The following is a 19,815-nucleotide window of genomic DNA, read 5'->3' as shown; positions in this document are numbered from 1 at the left end:
ACCGTTTGTGGCTTCCTTGCTATGTGCTGCTTCAACGTGAGGTGTCTGTCGATGTTGAACCCAAGTGACTTGGCACAGGTGGCAAGCTGTGGAGTAAATCTCTTGAGGTTCAATGCTGAGAGCCATGTATGGATGTCAGGGTGTTCGGTGTTGTTGGTCAGCAGTAGGAATTTTGTCTTAATGGGATTGAGCTTCAGTTAAGCACTGGACAGCCTGGACTGTATCAATATGATTCAGGTCTTGAGCCTGCGGATGTCTTCGATGGAGGATATTTTGTGTTAGATCTACCTGTTACCTGCATATTGTTGAACATGGATGTTGTGTGGAGTGAAGAGAGTTCTGAGTGGTTTCATCTAAAGATTGAACATCCCGGTGGACAGGATGGATCCTTGCAGGACCCCACTGGTGATGGGGAGAGATGTTGAGCTGGAAGAATTCATTTATATGCACTCTTGATGATTCACAAGGTAGGATTTAAACCAGCTAAGGATGATCACACTGATCCACATACAGCAATGTAGATTGTCAGTGAATGTCCTGTAGTCTACTGTGTCAAATGTTCCTGAGAGGGCAAGAAGTCAAGGATGGTCATCATCAAGGATTTTAAGGGCTTAACGGATCACCTTGATGGTAGCTGTATCTGTGCTGCATGTGTGCCTGAGGCCAGATTGGTAGGACTGAAGGTTATTGGCTTCAATGTGTTGGAGTACTTGCATGGGCTACTGATTTCTCAAGGATCTTACCTAGGAATGGAAGATTTAATGGGCAGCAGTTGCTGAGATCATCAAGGTCTAGTGTTGGCTTCTTAAGAAGTGCAAGGATTTGCCCTGTCTTGAGGGTCGAGGGGAAGGTGCCTTGAGTTAGGGTGCTGTTGATGATTTTCAGATAAGGGAAGAGTGCTTCAATGAGAAGGGCCTTGAGTACGGAGGCAGGGAGAATTTCATTCACATATAATGTGGCCTTGAGGGATGCTAATGTGGCAATAATGTCTTACATAGTTAGTATCTTGAAGGTTGTCCAGGTAGTTGTGGTTTTGCGAGATGGAAAGTGTATTTTGAGTCGTGGCATTGATGTCTGTGTTGGTGGATCATGTTGATCTTGTTGACGTACAAAGAGTCATGTGTCACAGGGCTGGCTGAGCACTGGCACCTGCAGCATATTTATATGGCTAATATAAGCTATTCATCTGTCCTTTTAAAACACTGCACACCAATTGCATGCTTGCATTGTGTCCCCTCTGGGATAGACGTATTTCATAACTGTAGAGTATTATTTGATTGAAATTGAATCAAATTGATGCTCTCTCTTAAATGATATATCACAATATGGGTATATGAGCCTGTCAAATAAACAAACTAAACAAATATTTCTAAACTATGCCAGTCCCTCAAGGAAGAACTCTAGGTCTCACTGGTGTTCCGCCTATCTAATAAGGATAGCAAGGAGAACAGTGGCCTACACATAAACTACACTAAATATATTTTTCTGTAAAAGGTTTTGCTTGGTAGCTTGTGCATCACTGCACCTAAGAACTGATGTCTATTAAGAAGATACAACCAAGAAAGGTAACCATACCACCCTTTGTGGTCTGCCAGTTCTCAGCAAAGTATCCCTGTTACTTTGAAAAGGATATCAATGGTGTGGTCGGTCGACCAGTCTCGGTGGGAAAACTTGCTGGTGCTACTTTCTTCAGGACCTAACAATGGAGATTGACTCCATGTCATCTCCGAATTATCTTCGGGTGCCACAGGGAATTATTCACTGTCACCCATAGCTCTTGCTGGACCCATTTCTTGTTTCACAAATGGCTTTTCATTTTTTGTACATGGAGACTCCTATTCGTCCCTCCTACTTGGCACACATTGTGTCCTTTAAATCCTCCTGGAACCATCTGTTGTATTGGGTTTTTATTTGAATAAGCAGTGATCACCTTACTTCACTTGTTACGGGAACCTGCATAGAGCGTTTTCCTGGGTCAACCAGGCAACTCCATTCAAGGAATTCAAGGAATGGAGATGCCCTCACTGACAACCACCCATCTACTGACACTGAAATGCCTTCCACAAACATAAATAGAAATTGACACACCACGATGATGAAGGCAATGCCTAAATGTGCACCTCCATCTACTCTAAGCTGCATAAGGTATGCAGGTTCCATACCCCCATGCAGTACTCACACTATGACAACCGTCATAAAGGGACAGAAGGGACATCTGTAGAGTGCCGCTTTGTCAATATCCCTGTGGCAGTTTGGGTACATCAAAAAACCCAGTATTCAAACCTTATGCCATGAATGATACACTGGGTGCACTCCATGAGGTGCAGAGACTCATGTATCCCTATGCTTCAGAAAGATGGAAGTCAGAGGTTAGACCATGTTACATCACATTAATTGTTCTAGAGATGCTCCTATGCAAAGCCCAATTAGTAATGAACAGAAAGTTTTAGGGGGTTTTCTGATGTACTTTTGGCAGGGATTGGTCACATGCAAATGTCCTCTTCATTCATGAGCTGTCCACCATGTCAGTAGTTCGATTAAAGGGATGTGATTGATTACTGTCACTCATAGGACTAGGTCCTTCGTCCAGTGAGTCATCCATTTACTGGAGGTAGTAGAACTAGTAAAAGAGCTGCCAGACGTTAATCTCTGCTCCGTTAGTTATCACTGACTTCCCTTTTCATTCTCTACAACCAATAATATTAGTTGTTCTATATATTTTCTCTGACCCCATGTCCATAATCTCACCAGTGCCTCAAAAACACAGCATAGGAAAATAGTTCAGGTTTTAGTTTTGTCTTAGTTCTTTCAATGTAGAGACAGAGCCACTCTCTGCTCTACATGGGCATTATGTACCTAGAGAATGTTACTCATCCTTAATAGCTCATACCTCAGGCAACTTATGGTCACATTGGGCATCTTGGAGAAGCTAAAAAATGGTTGAAGGGCATTTCACATATCCAGTGCCACTGCCATCAGCCCAGCCCATTTGACATAATGAATTGTAGGAGATCAATGGAGCATAGCCAAAGGCCATGCCTGCGTAAAGTGGCCATTGGAAATGGTGTGCCGGCCATGTCCAATCTGCAAATTGGGGCTTGTGGAGAAAACAGTGAAGATTTAAAGACCATGCCCTGGGCACAGTGCATGTTGTGTATTCAATAGGTGGATTGGCAAGAAAATCCCCCCAGGATGTGCTCACAGGATTTAGGTAGATGACAGAATAGGTAAGTGTTAGGTAAGATTATCATCTTTATGATAAATCGTCCTGACCTGTGTCAACCCCAGAACTTTTGGCTTGGTGTTGGCCATTATTGTACCTTGTCCCTAGGTGAGTGGGAATCATTTTGCCCTCTCACCTAGTATTTTACTCTTTTTATGGGTGACATTACATGTCTCTCCATGGTGTATGATTGGAGTTATAGTTTCCTATAACTTTGGACTGACTGTAATGTACTATGGCAGCACACAGAATTTTAAATGCAGTAGCTTCCCTTTTAATTCTCTTATTATTTCTTGGGTGAACAACTGTTCCTAAGAAGTAAAGTGGGATTCTCATCCCCTTTACATTGATTTAAGTGAGCCAGCACATCCCACCTTATGTGAAGTGCGTGGGGGCACAATGTATCCCCTTTCTTACTTCACGGTTAACATTTCTATTACAATTGCAAGTTTACTTGAATGGCTTGTTGGAGTGGTTGCACCTTTGTGACTTTTTAGTCGTATTACTTGCAGGCTGTTAAATCAGCCTTGGTAATGCACAGAAGGGCCACCATTTCTCATTTGTTTTTTGTTTCTGAGATCTTCCCCTGCCATTCTTGGTGGGAACAACCTTGGTGGAAGTGTTGTCCTCAGCAGGAATCCTTAGTATTCCCTGCCAAGACTCCAGAGTGTCTTAGAAGGCATTAAACAAGGGAGGAGTCCAAGACTCTGCCACCCTTTGTCTTTCACCTTGCCTGAATGTAACCAAGTCCCAATGGTGGGAGGGGCTGTCCTGATTGACAGCCAGACCACCACTTTCTGTAGACTGCTGCAGGGAGAGTTTGTAGAAGTTGTGCTCTAGTTCCTGATAAATACTCTGAACCTGGAATGAAGAAAAGACATCTGTAGCAATTTCCAGGGACCAGAAAGCCTGCTGGGTAACTGGAGCCTGATGCAACTTTTCCTTTCTATCACCCTGGGGGACCTGAATGTGATGACTCATACCCAGAGGCTGATGAGATCGACTAGACTCCAGAAGACCTGCATTCTGAGCCATCCCACAATGTGCTGCATCGTTGCTGGGCCGCAAACCTCCAATACCCTGGGACCTCAAGCCTGAGTATGGTGCATGCTCTTCTGAAATCCAAATCCATCCGAAATGTTGGCAGACTCCTGCTGGCTCTCCAGAGACACAAATCGAATCCCTTGTGTCCCCTCACCAGAGTGCAGGACTGAGAGAGTGAAAAGAATCCGACTTGCAATATTCATTCTTCATCTGGCTGCCGTAAAAAGGCACCAAATCCATAGAGTTATGGGAATCCATGAAGAAACCTCTGATGACTGCTGCTGCAAGTTCCCATCCAGTGTTCATATCTTTCGTCTGCAGACTAAGACCCGGTCCTGTGCCGCAGCATCCAGAAGGCATCCACTCTGAAGCTCTTCTTTTCTCCTAAGGTACTGTGTGAGCTAAAATGATACTTACCTTATTTTTGGTGTGCATCCTGTGAGGCTGAGTGGGTGACTGTGTGAGCTAAAATGATACTTACCTTATTTTTGGTGTGCATCCTGTGAGGCTGAGTGGGTGATTCATGTGATTGGGAGTTTGCCCATACCACTTTCCCAGAGCTAATGATGGAACATATATAGGGAGTCTTCTGGGAAGTCCCTGAACACTTTGACTAACTCGGAACAGGAATACCTACTTGTTGAAGAAGATCTCCTATGGAACTTTGACTTTCCTGCAACTGCACTCATGCAATAGGCTAGGGAAGGACTGGATACAATAAGGATTCTACATTGAAAGTATAACAAGTGTAAAAGTACTTACTTGCTAAAGAATTAGTGTGGTAACTATATCCGTGCGAAGGAAGAAGTTACAAAGTGTCATTAAGTTTAGGCTTACATTTCAGTTGCATTCTGCCCCTCTAAATAGAGTATAAGTACTAACTTTGAATGGTCTTTCCCACCTTCTAAAAAGTAATGCATGTTGGTACTATTTTATCATTGCTAAACTGAATGAGTTTAAAAGCTTACCAATAGGGTTTACCTGCCTTGAATAAATGGTGTCATTCTTAAAGTGTAACAATGTGTTTTGATTTCCCAGATCTGCTTCATACAGATTTAAAACAGCCTTAGGTTTATATCTACCTTTAAATTGCTGGAGGCTCCTTTAAAAGGTAAATAGGTCTTACCTTGATTAGCTGCTGTGCATCTAAACTTGTAAGACTGGGTTATGTTTCCCTGAATTGCTTTGGTGGTATTCTAAAATAGTTTAATAAAGTTCTTACTTACCTTAGAAACTGTGTTATACACATCTTAAAGGTATACTGGGTATAACTGGTTATTAGATAAGGATAGTTATAAACCAATAGGTCAATTACTTTCCTTGAACTACATTGGGCCTCATTACAAGGAAGGTGGTAGAGGGTTAACGGCACCGCCTCATTACGGGGTCTGCTCGCGGGTCCCGCTAAGGACATCTGTTGAAACCAGGCGTCCTTAGCGGGACCCGCTAGCAGACCAGGATGCTAACAACGGGCCCATCATTAACGTGCCCGTTGTTAGCATCCTCCCCATTCCCATTGAGCTCTATGGGGCCTCAAATGGGAATGAGGATGTACTGGGTCCGGGTCCCAGGAAAGGGAATTAATGGGCCCTCCGAGGTTGGAATGGCCTGGTAATTCCTCATTCCTGGAACCCGGACCTGGTATGTGGTATGGGGGTAAACATGGCGCTAAAAGCGGCATGGCTGCCTCCATACTCATAATGAGGTCCATTGTGTCTGTGTTAAAGCATAATTGGTTTTGGCTTTCCTTGAATTGTTTAATGCATTCTAAATTAGTTATTGTGTGTTCATACTTATGATTGAGTAGCTTGAGGCCCCTCTATAAAGTATGAGTTGTCTTACTAGCTCTGAACTGAGTTCTAAAAATTAATGTGCAAAGAGTATAATTGTAACAGGGTTGGTTTATTATGTGATTTCATAATGGAGTGCTACTGCATGACTGACAGGGTCAACTACCCTTGAAATTCTGATTGTATTCTAAAAATATATCTAACCTGGTTTTATTCCCCACAAATAGTATATTTCTATCCTCAATGTATAATCTGTCTGCGCACTTCCACGATCGAAATGATACTAAGCCTAGTAAGATTGTTTGTCTTGTTATCCCCTGAGGTAATATTCAGTCCTAGAATAAGGCCCGTTATAGAGAAGGATTGTTGCAGAGATTGTATTCTTATAATTAGGTCATCCTGTTCTCCCCCCTGTAGGATTACAGATTGCAATCCTTGTTTTGGATTTAATATTTTGGTCACATATATATCGTGTGCCAATGCTGCTCCCCCACCCTCTTATTTGACTCTGGAATCTATCATCTATGGTTAAGCCAAGGCGTTCTGCTACTTGTTTTTCTTGCTATGTTTCACTGCAATAGCAGAGGCATTATATACCAATTATTCAAATATCATTTCTCCCGAAATGAGTACTTAATGATCTTATTTAGTGTCTGTAGGACAGGTTGGCAGAACTGAAGTGCTGAATTACCACATCACATATTCACACCCTCATTATAGTGATTTTGGATTTAATTGCAAAACTTGACTATCTAGCAGGCAGAAGGATGCTAAAATAGAATCATTGAAAAGAGGCATTAATCTCAGACTCTTGTTTACTCTAGTGGACATCCATAGCTGTGGAATCTATATGTTTTTTTAAAATAATGTTTATATTTCTTCCTGTATGTATTTCTTTAAAATGCCCGTTGAATAGTCTTGTGCTCTGATGGTGTATGCTGTGATATGATATGATATAATAGTTTATTTATATAGCGCCTATAGACAATGGGCCTCATTACGACCCTGGCGGAAATCGGAAAACGATGGCGGAAATGCAATACCGCCATCGAATAGCGCTCGGTGCGACTATGACCCGTCACCGCAAAGTACGAAGCCATTAGCGACACCGTAGTGAACGCCAACGCTAACTGCACCAAGTACGCGCGCGCGCGCCATGCCAAACCGTAAATACCACCATGGCGCAAGGGTACGCGAATTCCGACCCTAGCGGACATGTACCTAACGCCATCAAGCATGGCGGAAAGTACCATTCCGCCATGGTGAGAAGTACGGCATCGCGAATCAACCGTAAACGGCCCCACTGAGTGCCTGTACACCGCTCCCTGCCCACAAAGTACAACTCCCCGTAGGTGCAATTAAGTCACAATGCAACCAGTGAAAAGTACAAGTCACCCATGCATGCCAACGAACAAAAGAATCACAAGAGGGGCCAATGGGAGCTGCAGGGCACAGATGGCACGAATACAGAAGCCATTCCAATGGACATGACCACAGTCCCCCCCCCAGAAACGCACGCAAACACAGGCACCTGTGACCAGCAATATTCCGAAAATCACAACATTCCACCAGTCCACCTGGCTGACCGGCATCTGTTACACAAAACCCAATCCCCCGCCCCTGAGCATGACAACATTCAAACAGTCATATTGGCAGCCCCCATCCCTGATCTCACTGGGCTCCGTAGGCAATCGCGCCCAGCACAGTACCACGCAACTAAACTCCGAAGCTGGAACCCAATGCAGATCTCCTCACAATACATCGCTCCCCAAATAGGAATATGCCACATCACTCGCAAAGAAGAACGCTACACGGCCCATATCAGAATAGAAATTTAATGCACAACAAAATCACCAAGCCCATACAGCCATTAGTCCATGAACTCCAAAACACATATCACCATTGTGGGCTGCATCCGCAAGGAATGACCAGCTACTACTTGTGTGACGCCCTGTTCCATCATGGTACACAGAGCCACATTCACGTACGAAAAGGCAACATGGAAGCGCACAGAACCGCAGGGCCGTCCCAATGGGGAGGCACTAGTCCAGCTGAAAGGCCGAAATGTTGCTCCGAGCCACTAGTACTGCGTAAGGGCATGTGGCCCATTGGCGATCGTCCCATAAGATCGTAATGCTGCTCCACTGATTAACACGAAGCAGCAGGTGTCGGGAGTAAAAGCCATCTGCAGGAGTGGCATACAGATGGCAGTGGCAAAAGGGGAGGAGATACCTGTCAACCAAAAGAAAAGAAAAAGAACAGAATGGCCATCAGAACTACATTCGAACAACTCACTTCAATGATCACACTAAATCCACAGCCATATGCATGCTAGCCCACTCCAAAGGATCATCACCACCCCAAAACCACTTGCGACTCATAACCATCTATATCGAGGTGTAAACACCATCACAAACGAGTGTACCTGTGCATGCGTCTGTCAAAACAGATTCCATCAGATGGGAATGTCAACGTGCATGGACACAAGTGTCTGAAGGCGCGTCGAGACAGGGAGGGCTCAACAAGGCCAGATAGACGATGGTCCCACTATGGCAGCCCTGCATCACATAGCGCAGGGGAGGCGGATAGATTCCAAGAAGCCCTGTACATGGCAAACCCTGTATCAAATCACCTATCCATGCATCCATTCATCATTCCCTCATCCCGGTATAAAAACGCCTGAATATTTACTCACATAACATTAGAAATTTCCATTGAGTCTGTGCGTTATGCAGCCTGCAAAATCCACAGTGCCCCAGCCCGTAATTCCAGTGTTGTGAAGTAACATGTATTTGGGAACGTCCGGCCTCATCGGCCACGTCGCTATTGCGCATCCCAAACTATTCATATCAATCATTGCATCCTCGCCATGGCCCCTGTCTCAAGGACATTGAACAATAGAACGTTATATTTGCAGTCAGACCTGTGGGCATCTCCTCGCCGCTAGCTGAAAACCGAAAGCGCCGCCCTTCGAATTCCTCATTTGCAACATCACGTCGAAAAGGCATCTGTGGCCGTTTGAAATCACAAATTAATCCATCTAGTGCGGCTGTGTGTGAAAATGGCAACTGCCTTCACCCACTAATGGGACGCCCCGCCCGTCGTTGCAACTCGGTACAGTGATGCATGAGGGCCCACCGTTACTCGAGTACTACGTTCCACTGACCCATCACAAGTCTGTTCGTGACTGCAAAGATTGTATGTGAAACAATGGGACCATAGCCGAATGTACATATCAACAAATGTTACACGGCCATCGGGTACAAATACATGATTGCAATAGCAAGATGCCATTCCTCGAATTGCAGCGTTGTGTGCGGGACGTGCTCGCCCAAAGGGGAGAGCAGCTTGCACAGGTGGAATGAATCACCACAGGTGGAGGCCATACAGCCTGAAAACACATAAATTGCACACCCAGTCTCCTCCCACAACCACACCCACTCCGAAATGCTACCGGCAGGACTCGCGATGTTGGCCCTGGGGGACCTGATAGCACTGCAAGTACTCCAACTCCAAGAAGAAGACGAACACCAACTACAACCGGCCGCACGGAGGAGACGCAGGAGGAGGAGGAGGCCAAGGCAGGGCCAGCAAGGGCCGCCAGCACAGCCACTACCACCACGCAGGCAGCCCGCAATCCCACGCCTCCGAGCACATCCGTTCAACCTCACTGATGAGCAGATCCACACCCTCTACCGTTTGGACCGGGACACCATAGCCGCCATTGTGGACATGACACACGCTGACCTTGTCAGCATGATAGATAGCCCAACCGCCATCCCACCCCTACTGAAGGTGGTGTCTGTACTACACTTCCTGGCCACAGGCACCTACCAGCACACAGTCGGACAGTTGCATGGCATTTCTCAGCCACTGTTCTCACGGACACTATTGCAAGTGCTCGATGCCCTCATGCAGCACGCAGACGACTACATCTCTCTACCACGCTCGGAGCAGGAAATTACCAACACAAAAGTGGGATTCCATGCACTTGCCGGCATACCGGGTTGCATTGGTGCCATCGACTGCACCCATGTGGAATTGGTCGTCCCACATGCCATGGAGGCCCAGTACCGCAACCGAAAACAATTTCATTCCCTGAATGTACAAATGGTGTGTGACTCCAACAGGATCATTACACATTGTTGTGCCAGATTCCCTGGATCAACCCATGATTCTATGGTCTTGAGGAACTCTACTATACCACGCTACATGGAGCGACACGCAGGGAACAGATCCTGGCTACTCGGTGAGTCTCATTTCATGCATGATGATGTGGGGTATGTGATGCGGCAATGACCTGGCAGGAAGGGGGGGGGTGTGCGTACGTAGCAATGGCATTCCACATCATACGTTTATCGTCCACATACAGGTGATGCTGGGTATCCACTGAAGAGATGGCTCCTCACACCAGTCCGGAACCCACGGGACCAGCATGAGGAGGACTACAACCATGCCCACTCACGTACCCGTGTAGTCATTGAACAGGCATTCGGCCTACTGAAGACTCGTTTCCGCTGCCTCAGCAGGTCTGGCGGGGCACTCCTGTACCGCCATGAGAAGGTTGCAAAGATGGTCATGGCATGTGTCATGCTCCACAACATGTGCGTACGTAGAAATGTGCCCATGCCCCCTGACGCAGAACTGCAAGCACCTGATGATGGTCATGATGAGGGTGGGGATGTGGCAGCACCTCAAGGAGTCTGCGAGGCACCGGAGGCCCGTGACATTCGTCTGCATCTCATTGATGCATGCTTCTAGCACTCACGCCTGGTGGCTGATACATGGACACGGGACTCGTGGCACTGTGTGTGTCTGGTACATGCACAATATGGACTGTACGCCTATGATGGCCTAGTACACAAAGATCATTGTCCACACATCTCATTGGTTGATCGTGCACTGTTTATGGCATATGTGATATCATGTTGAACACCCTATCGACCCGCCACCCAAGTGAGCCCAACACACCCCCTCCACCCTCCTACCTCCCCCCCGAACACCAGTGTCCAAAGATGCTCATTGTCAGTGGGCTGTCGCTATTGCAAGCCCCCTCTGCGGGTATCAGGGGCACCCCTGCCTGTGGAGCGCAGGTTCCTCCCAGATCTACGTTGGGGGCTGCCCTGGACGGAACTTGCAACGGATGATGCCTCTGCCTGCTCACGTCCATGCATGTCCCTAAGGGTTTGTGAGAGCTCAGTGAGCACACGGCGCACTGCGGCAAGTTCGGCACATACGTCTTTGGACGTCGCATGCAGTTCCCCCCTCAGGCTCTCGGTGCTTCTCTCCATTTGGACTCTCAGGCTCTCGGTGCTACTCTCCATTTGTGCCCTTAGTGTCTCTGTACTTCTCTCCATTTCTGCCCTGAGTGTCTCAGTTGATGTTTCTAGGTCTGCCTTAGTGCGCCCACATTCATCGGCATGGTCCTTGAGGAGCGTGGCCAGTTGCTGCTGTTGCACGATTAACTGGTCGAGGGACTGTTGCCTCTGCTGGGCCATGGCCATTTGCGGGGGTGTCACAGAGGGGCTGTTGACCTCATGTTGCCTTGCCACAGGGCTTGTGGGGGATGGCCAGTCGTCGTCTTGTGGGTGCCCCTGCGTGGTATCCTCATGTTGTACGGGATGGGACAGACAGGGGGAATGGGACAGGTCATGGATGGATCTGACTTCGACATCCCCGTCTTCTGTGTCGGAGCATGCTGCCATCAATGGGGTGTCACCTATGGTGCTGCTGCCACCAGAGGCAGTGCCTTCTGTGGCATCCGTTGGGGGGACCTGTGGTGGTGGTGTTGTGGGCATGCTGGCTGCTGGGGTGCCTGTTGATGTTCCCTCCTCTGTGCTGCCACCTGATGTGTGCAGCTGCCGTGTCTTGATGCGTGCAGCTGAGGTGGAGGGTCTTTGGCCGTTGGTCTTGGCCCTCTTTGCAGGTGTGCTGGTAGGGGTGTCCTGATGCTCGTCGTTTGGATCGGACCCTGTGGTGGAGTAAAGGAGGGCGAGGGTTATTAATGGGTCTGTGGGTATTGGAATGGCATTGTATCACATGCATTGGGGTGGTACCTGAGGGTGATTTGGGTCGGGGCCTTGGAGGTGCTTTCATTTGTGTGTGGAGTGAGGGTGCAGTTGTTTGGCAGCCTGCAGTAAGGGTGTGCCTGCTGCACGTGTAGTGGGTGTTTTAGGGGTTTTTAATTATTTATGTATTTATTGTGAGTTTTAAAGTGCGCTATCAGGGCGATGTGTGTGGACGTTCTCCTGGACATGTGTTTCTGTTGCACTATGTGGACACATGGTACTTCACATGATTGGACATTGTGGATTTAGCATTGTTTTATCTGGCCCACCTACCTGAATCTTCGAATGTCTGCACTCCTTTCTCCATCCCTCCGACTCCCTCTATGCTCTCCATTCCGATGGTGGAGGCACAGATTTCTTCCCAGGGGGTCAACTTGATGGGTGATTCAGGACCTCCCCCGGTGGCTGTGGCAATGTTGCGGTTGGCAGAGAGTATGCTGCGGACGCGTATCCGCAGGTCGTCCCATCGCTTTCTGCATTGCTGTGGGTTGCGGGGTGCGGTCCCCACCGCACTTACCCGCTGTGCCACCAGAGCCCATATGGCCTTCTTGTTCGCAAGTGCCGTCCTGGTCATTTGCGTGGAGAAGACGATGGCAGCATTCTCCTGGAGGGTCTCTGTTAGCACGGTGAGTTCCTCACGGGAGAAGTGGACCTGCCGCTTGCGGTCGCACGCTTTCTTCGCTACTTTTCCCATTTTTCTTGGTTTCGCTAGGGTGAATGACGGGTTGGGGTGTGTCTCGGGGTAGTGTTTTTAGTGGTTGTGTGGTTTTTGTGGTTTTATAGGTGTACGGCGGGATGTTTCCCGTTCCGCGCCCATGTTTTTACTTCCGTTTCTGTATATTTACGGTCACCGTACTTTCCGGTAGGCGCACACTGCGGTGTCCGCTGTGATGGGTGGCGGTATTGCACCTAGGGCGCCGTACGGCGGCGGTGTGGGCCGTTTTGGGGTCATTTCCGCCATCGCGGACTTTGCACTTCTGCCATGCCTTGGTGCTCGTGCCCGATGGGTCGGAATGGGCCGCACTTTGCTCCTTCGTGCAATGGCGGAAACGCTATTTACGCTGTGGCAGTCCGGTCAGTCACTTTCCGCCAGGGTAGTAATGAGGGCCAATGTGTTTCAAATCGCTTCAAGGCAAGGGCAGGAACAAGGGAAAATACAAGGACATTCTTACAGGCCATGTACAGTAAGGATGTGAAATTAACTATCGTACTTGGCCTGTCGATATTTCAGTGCAAGTGCGAAGACATAGAAACACGACTACTGTGCTAGGCCATGATGACATTTCTGGTAGAGCCGGAGAAAAACAAAAGGTGAGGGCGAGGGGTGCTGAAATAGAAGGGAGGAACAAAACAAGGGACTATCGTACTAGGCCTGACGACATTACAGATAGTGCTGGAGGGGGGAGTAAGAGGAGAGGGAGGAGAGAGATGAGCTTGCTATCATACTAGGTTCAGGGACAATTCTGATAGAGTAAGTGCATAAAAGAAAGTAAGGGGAGGAGGAGAGAAGATAGGACAAGGGAGAAAGGGAGATGAGGAGAGAACAGAGAGTAGGCAGTTAAAAGAGTGAAGAAGCAAGAGGGGAGAGTGAATACAATTGCAGCAGTCAGTAGTAACAAATCATGTTGCAAGCCAGGATACAAGATGAAGATGGGAACAGCATGAATCAGGGCCACCATTAGTACAAGATGCAAAGGAAGTCCAGCATGAGATTTGAGAAAGGGAGATACACTGTAAAACAATTAAGTCCATAAAAGTCAAGTCCAGCATTGGCCACAAGACAGTGATGGACAAACCATAATGTATCAGGACAGACTGCTGCAGAAGTAGGCTGGAGGGGCAGGGAGGTCAAGAAGGGTAGAAGAATCAAGCAAAACAGGCAACACCTGTGTGCAAGAAGGGTGGGGGGGGCACAAGGAAACATCATGGGGGGACCAGAGGGGGTGGGGATGGCCTCTGGGGACAGAGGGAGTAAACACATGTTAGTGCATGCTTACCGGCTGTCTGAGTAGGGGTTCGGGCCCTGGGTCCGAACAGGTCCAAACAGGAATTGCCATTTTCTTCATCTGCGCTTCGCTTCGGACACCCGGGTGATAGATGCCCTTGATCTAACAGTTACGAGCAGGAAGGAAGGCGCAGGATTAAAAAGGTGGGTGGTGCTTATGCCATGTGACCTAGATCTACTTGCACCGGCACCCCATCTGCAAAGGAAAAGAGGCTGGAGGCCCCTTAAGTAGGGAAAACAAGTGATAACCAGGAAGCCACCAGGTGGTCAGGGCTTGCTAAGTGGGAAAAAGAGCAGCAACCTGGAAGGCGCCAGGTGGGCGGGACTTAGTCCAGGTGACCGAGATCCACTTGCACCTGCTCCTTCATCTGCAAAGAAAAAGAGGCTGGAGGGCTCCTTAAGTAGGGAAAAAGAGCGGCAACCAGGAAGGCACCAGGTGGGTGGAGCTTGATAATTGGGGAAAAAGAGCGGCATGCTGGTAGGCACCAGGTGGCTGGGGGTAGGCCAGGTGACCTAGATATACTTGCACCTGCTCCCCATCTGTAAAGGAAAAGAGGCTGGTGGGCGCCTTAAGTAGGGAAAAAGAGTGGCAACCAGGAAGGAACCAGGTGGGCGGGGCTTGCTAAGTGGGGAAAAAGAGTGGCAACCTGGAAGGCATCAGGTGGACGGGGCTTACGCCAGGTGACCTAGATCCACTTTCCCTTGCTCAGCATCTGCAAAGGAAAAGAGGCTAAGGGCTCCTTAAGTAGAGAAAAAGAGCAGTAACCAATAAGGCACCAGGTGTGCGAGGCTTGCTAAATGGGGAAAAGAGAGGCAACCTGGAAAGCACCAGGTAGGCGGGGAGTCTTCTCCCCCCTCAATGCCTAGTCCAAATAAAACACTAGACCAGTGGAAGACCTGCCACCACTCGTTGCAACATCATGAGGAATGCTCAGTACTAAAACACATCACCAAGAACAACTAAAGTTGAAAATTTTAATTTGTTTAACCTAAAATACAGCTATTTTAAATAGTTGTACTTTTTTCCCTTCTAGATTTGCCTTGCTTTTAAAATGAACAGAGGTTTTTATAAGAACAGTGTGTATTTATGTGTTTGACGGATTGCCATCAGGGTGTGAATGCCTTGGCATATTTTATTACATAGCATGTGGTGTGTGTTATTCTGTTTCTGAAAGGCAGACCACATGATCAGCTCTGTTTTCATAATTGCTCCATGCCAAAATTATAGTGCAGCCATGTGCCTTTGCTGCAGCAGCATCCTGGATAACTCAGCACTGGTCGTACAGTGGAATAGGGCAGGTTCAAAGGTCACATGTACATTTGTGGCTGCTGCTGGAACACCAAGTTCCTGCAGTCAGAGTTGGCTTTTTTAACTATTGGATCTTTTCTTACAAACTGACCGGCTCCACAGCTGCTATGTGGGACAATACCCAGGCATATGTCTTTTGATTCTCCTGCAGATGGGGTAACACCCTCCTCTAGGGCACATGAGCCCTCAACAAGAGATTCCGTGACTTCAAAGGCAGCACTGAATTAACAATGTCAAACTCAAAACAGGCTGCTGACCACTGGAATCCCTTTGAAGTCAACAGGCATGGGAAGAGGATTGCGTAAGAGTAGCCAGAAGGGAGAAGTGGGGTGAGAGAGGTGTTCCACCACTTTCGTTTCTGTTAGGGGTCTCTATTACTTCCTGTCCTCACCATTTCCTGCTTGCCAAAGCACAAAGGGCCTGATTCATGGAATATTTGCCCGGTTCAAAGTGAATTTGCACTGCTGAAAAGTGAGATTGCACTGCCAACACAAACCTTGATTCATGGAACTGTACAAAGTGTATTTTTGCCGTGCAAAGTCTGGGGAAAAGTCCTTTTGTACTGCAAAAATGACTATTCGCTGACTTTGCACAGACTTTGCAAAGCAAAAATACACTTTGCACCTTTCCTGAATCAGGGTTTGTGTCGGTGTCAGTGCAAATTCACTTTGAACCTGGCAAATATTGCTTGAATTGGGTCCTAAGATATGATCTCAAAAGGCAAAGCAGGCGTGATATAACAGCCTGGCTTGAACCTTTTATAGCAAGATCACTTTGGACCAATTTCCTGTGACGTTTTGCTTTTATCAGAAGAGGAAATCCTCTCCTTCTTTGATTCATATTTGGAATCTGAAAGCAGAAAGATTTATCAAGAAATCTGTTGGAGATACAGGATATTCCAAAGTCCTCTGTCATAGAGGTGAAGGAAGAAGCTTCTAAGGCAGAGTAGAGCTCTTCCCCTTAACCGTCCCTATGGAACAGAGAGGGTGACAATGCTGTTGGACCAAGTCCTGCCTGCTGGCTGTTTACTAGAACCAGGATCCTGCTCACTGGATGTGATCGTCCCCCTGTAGGTGCCAGACATCATTCTAGAGTTAAAGTGCATAATTAAGCACCCACTTTGTCCCTAATGCTGTTGGACCAAGTCCTGCCTGCTGGCTGTTCACTAGAACCAGGATCCTGCTCACTGGATGTGATCGTCCCCCTGTAGGTGCCAGACATCATTCTAGAGTTAAAGTGCATAATTAAGCACCCACTTTGTCCCTGGTGACCATGGATTTGGCTTTCCAGAAACCCAGAGGTCAACAAACAGCTCTGTGCCCTGATATTTACATTGTCCCGCTTGCTAGTGACACTGTCTGCCCGTCCCAAGCTTCTTTGTGCCATGTATTGTTGCTGGTTGGACTGCACCCCTTGTTTTGATTCAGTTTAAGAGTTTACCAACCCAATGCTGAACCTTCCATGCAGGATGCTCATGGAATCCCAGCTCAGCGCTGTTGAGACCTCAAAGGCAAGAAACGAAAACTGTTTTGTACAATCCCTGCCCAATGGTCCACTTTTTGGAACCGTAGTTACCATAGTAATTTTTATACCCCCTTCTCTTCCTTTTTTCTACAAAGTATATTTGATTGGAGATTGCTGTATTTTGGAACTGTTGTAATAAAGCTGTTTAGGTTGCTTCTTTTATCAGCTCCTTCCCCTCCGGGAGATATAGCCAGCCCTTGGCTTGCACTGCCAGAAGAGGTGGAGAATGTATATATGTTGGGTGGTCCCTGTATCACCTTTATGCATGTGATGACTATTGATTTGGTGTGTTCCTGCGAATGCAGTTTGGCCACTACTCATTCCTATTCTCCTGAAGTTCAGTAGACATTTCATCACATAGTGTCCATTGATTTGTTTTGGAGATTTTTAGGTTATGTGCCCAGTAGTGAGTTGCCTATTTTGTGTCCTAGCAGCCGGTAGATATGCGCCTCATTTTGTGTTTGATAGCATTCATGCTAATAGAGACAAAATACAATGCCATTATGTGCATAGTAATAGGAGGAACATCCTCCAAATGTCCCCTTTTTGTTATTTCCAATGATGTAGTTCCATTGAATAAATTGATGCAGGTGGTGATTCCGGCAGCAAGAATTCTGCCATGTTTGTGGTGCAAATTTCTCCATGAAATGGATAATAATTCCTTCAGCTTACATCCAACCTCGTATTTATTGATGAGTTGTGAAAACGGCAGTAATTCTGTTATCAGCCATTGTTTTACAGATGCTATAATTCTTGCAATGAGGCTTAAACTGTGTGCAATGTTTACCACGACTGACTTAAAATTAAACTCATCTAAATGTTTCTTTTTTGTAGTATTTCAAAACGTGGACTGTACACTTCAAGCAAACACAAGAAACGAATTGGAAAGAAAGAGGTACGTTGTTTTATTGCACAACAAAGAGCCATCCATTTTATTATTGCCTCATTTATCCATACTGTTGAGTGTATCTCATTCTATGGTTCTACCACCTCTATTGACACCATCCCTACTGCTGTTACCACACATAGTGCAGTTTTTGTTTCTTAACATTAATAATTATTGTTTTCCTGCATCAAAGATTCTATTATGAGCACTTGGAAGAACTGATAATTACCACCCGCCCCCATTGAAAAGGATAATTCCTCAACCTGAAAATGCATATTTGTTTTAAATCCAGCATTGGCCTTGTCTTGTTAAATAAGATTATCCAAAACATGTTTTGGGCATAATCCATAATGCCTCCAGGTAGGGGTGTTGCTAGGCCTGGAAAAGATGCAGGGCTATGATAATTTTGAGACTGGGGCTAGCGAGCGTTTTTGGTTGTAACCCCTGAGCTTCTATCCAGGGCTACAACCAAAGGACCTGGGGCTATATTCTCCACAGCCCCCCGCACCCCCCCCCTAGCAACGCCTCTGCCTCCAGGTGTCCATTGTCATTGAAGCAGATAGCAACAATCTTACCATTTCAGCTGTTTTAGGGCTTTTCCCCACCAGTCAAAACCATACCCATGACTTTAGCCTCATCAATTCTGCTCGGCCATGATGCCTAAAGGCTGACGTTAGATATTTAGGTCATTCTTGGGAGGAAAGGATTAGAGGATTCATTTGAGTGGCTGTCTTTAAATCTTTCTTTACACATGTTTTCCTTGAGCATTTAATAGAAGTCTCTCTGGCATGTCTATTAACCCCGGATGGTTCAATCATACTTCTACGCACCCTTCCTGCTTCAGTGATTCGCCTAAAGTCCAAATTGACAGGCCACGTTTACCATCTGAATTTAATATGGCCGGGATCAGTGATATAGCCCCTGAGGCATCTGACATGGGATTTCCTGCTTTATCCATTCTGTCATTTCATTGTTACATGATTCATGCCTCTAATGTGTCTATACTAGAGGACTTTGCAATCGCATATGGCTTTGTAATTGGTATGAAGAAGGAAGATATTGTTTGGTGTATCTGGTTTAAGAATGTTCTTCTTTTGCTTTAGCTCGGTAGTCTGCGATCTTCCTCGTTACCTCCTCGTATAACTTCAGAGAATCTCACAAAGTCTAATCCTCATAGCGATTGTTGTCATTTCTCTGGTTTCTTACTGCATATCTGCTGTCATTTCTGTAGCTGTATAGCCACGCCTTATTTAGTTGATTTGAAGGAAAAATGCATGCCACAATCATGTTGCCTTAGTCATGTTTCTTTGAACTATCTCACAATGGACTGCATTTAATTATTCCTCTAATATATTCGGCTGTGCGAATTTTTAAAGATGTCACTTTTCTCGTTTGCACATTGCTTGCGCAGCTTTCCTCATGGTTGTTTTCGACTTTTTTTAATGGGGCGTTCGCCCCTCAATCCCCATCAAACCATCCACCTCACCCTGGCACCCACCCTCCCCCACCCACTACCCCCAAAACACACAACATAAATTAAGAAAAACATAATTTGTCAAAAACTGCCAAGGCTAAAAAAAAAATGCACGGGGAATGTGCAAACAAGGAAAGTGACCTTGTTTTAAAAAAGCACATATGATGTATGGTTATATAATTATTCCGTTGTTGTACTTTTTTCGATTTAATTATTTCTTGAATATAATTACTATGCTCCTAGACCTGCTCATAATGAGTATTGGGATTATACTGAAAGTGTCAACTTTACAAAAATTTGATTTGCATTTTAATGTTAGACATGGGCATTCTCATGTCTAATGGTTAATATCAGATGCATGTATCATTGTAGTTATAGCGTTGTATATAGTCGTCTATGGGGGGCATATGGACACATCCGGTTCGGCACTGGTTGTAATAGTTCTATATATTTATACGAAAGCCGGATTATTCAAAGATGCATGGAAGCAAC

At 46.4% G+C, this 19,815-nt stretch overlaps 1 protein-coding gene across 5 annotated transcripts in view; it reads left to right on the top strand.

The window, feature by feature from the left end:
* The window catches only part of CHL1 (cell adhesion molecule L1 like), a 780,691-nt gene that overhangs the window by 196,948 nt on the left and 563,928 nt on the right, over positions 1-19,815 (top strand). For all 5 annotated transcript variants that reach the window (XM_069643529.1, XM_069643531.1, XM_069643532.1 and 2 more), the window contains exon 2: positions 17,798-17,858. In XM_069643529.1, the coding sequence (XP_069499630.1) occupies positions 17,798-17,858 (61 nt within the window). The remainder of the gene's footprint in view (positions 1-17,797; positions 17,859-19,815) is intronic.

This window comes from Ambystoma mexicanum, chromosome 2p (assembly GCF_040938575.1).
Source record: "Ambystoma mexicanum isolate Mex_15411 chromosome 2p, UKY_AmexF1_1, whole genome shotgun sequence".
Taxonomy (NCBI): domain Eukaryota; kingdom Metazoa; phylum Chordata; class Amphibia; order Caudata; family Ambystomatidae; genus Ambystoma; species Ambystoma mexicanum.
Note: the sequence above shows the minus strand (reverse complement) of the source record. Positions and strands in the feature narration are given on the sequence as shown.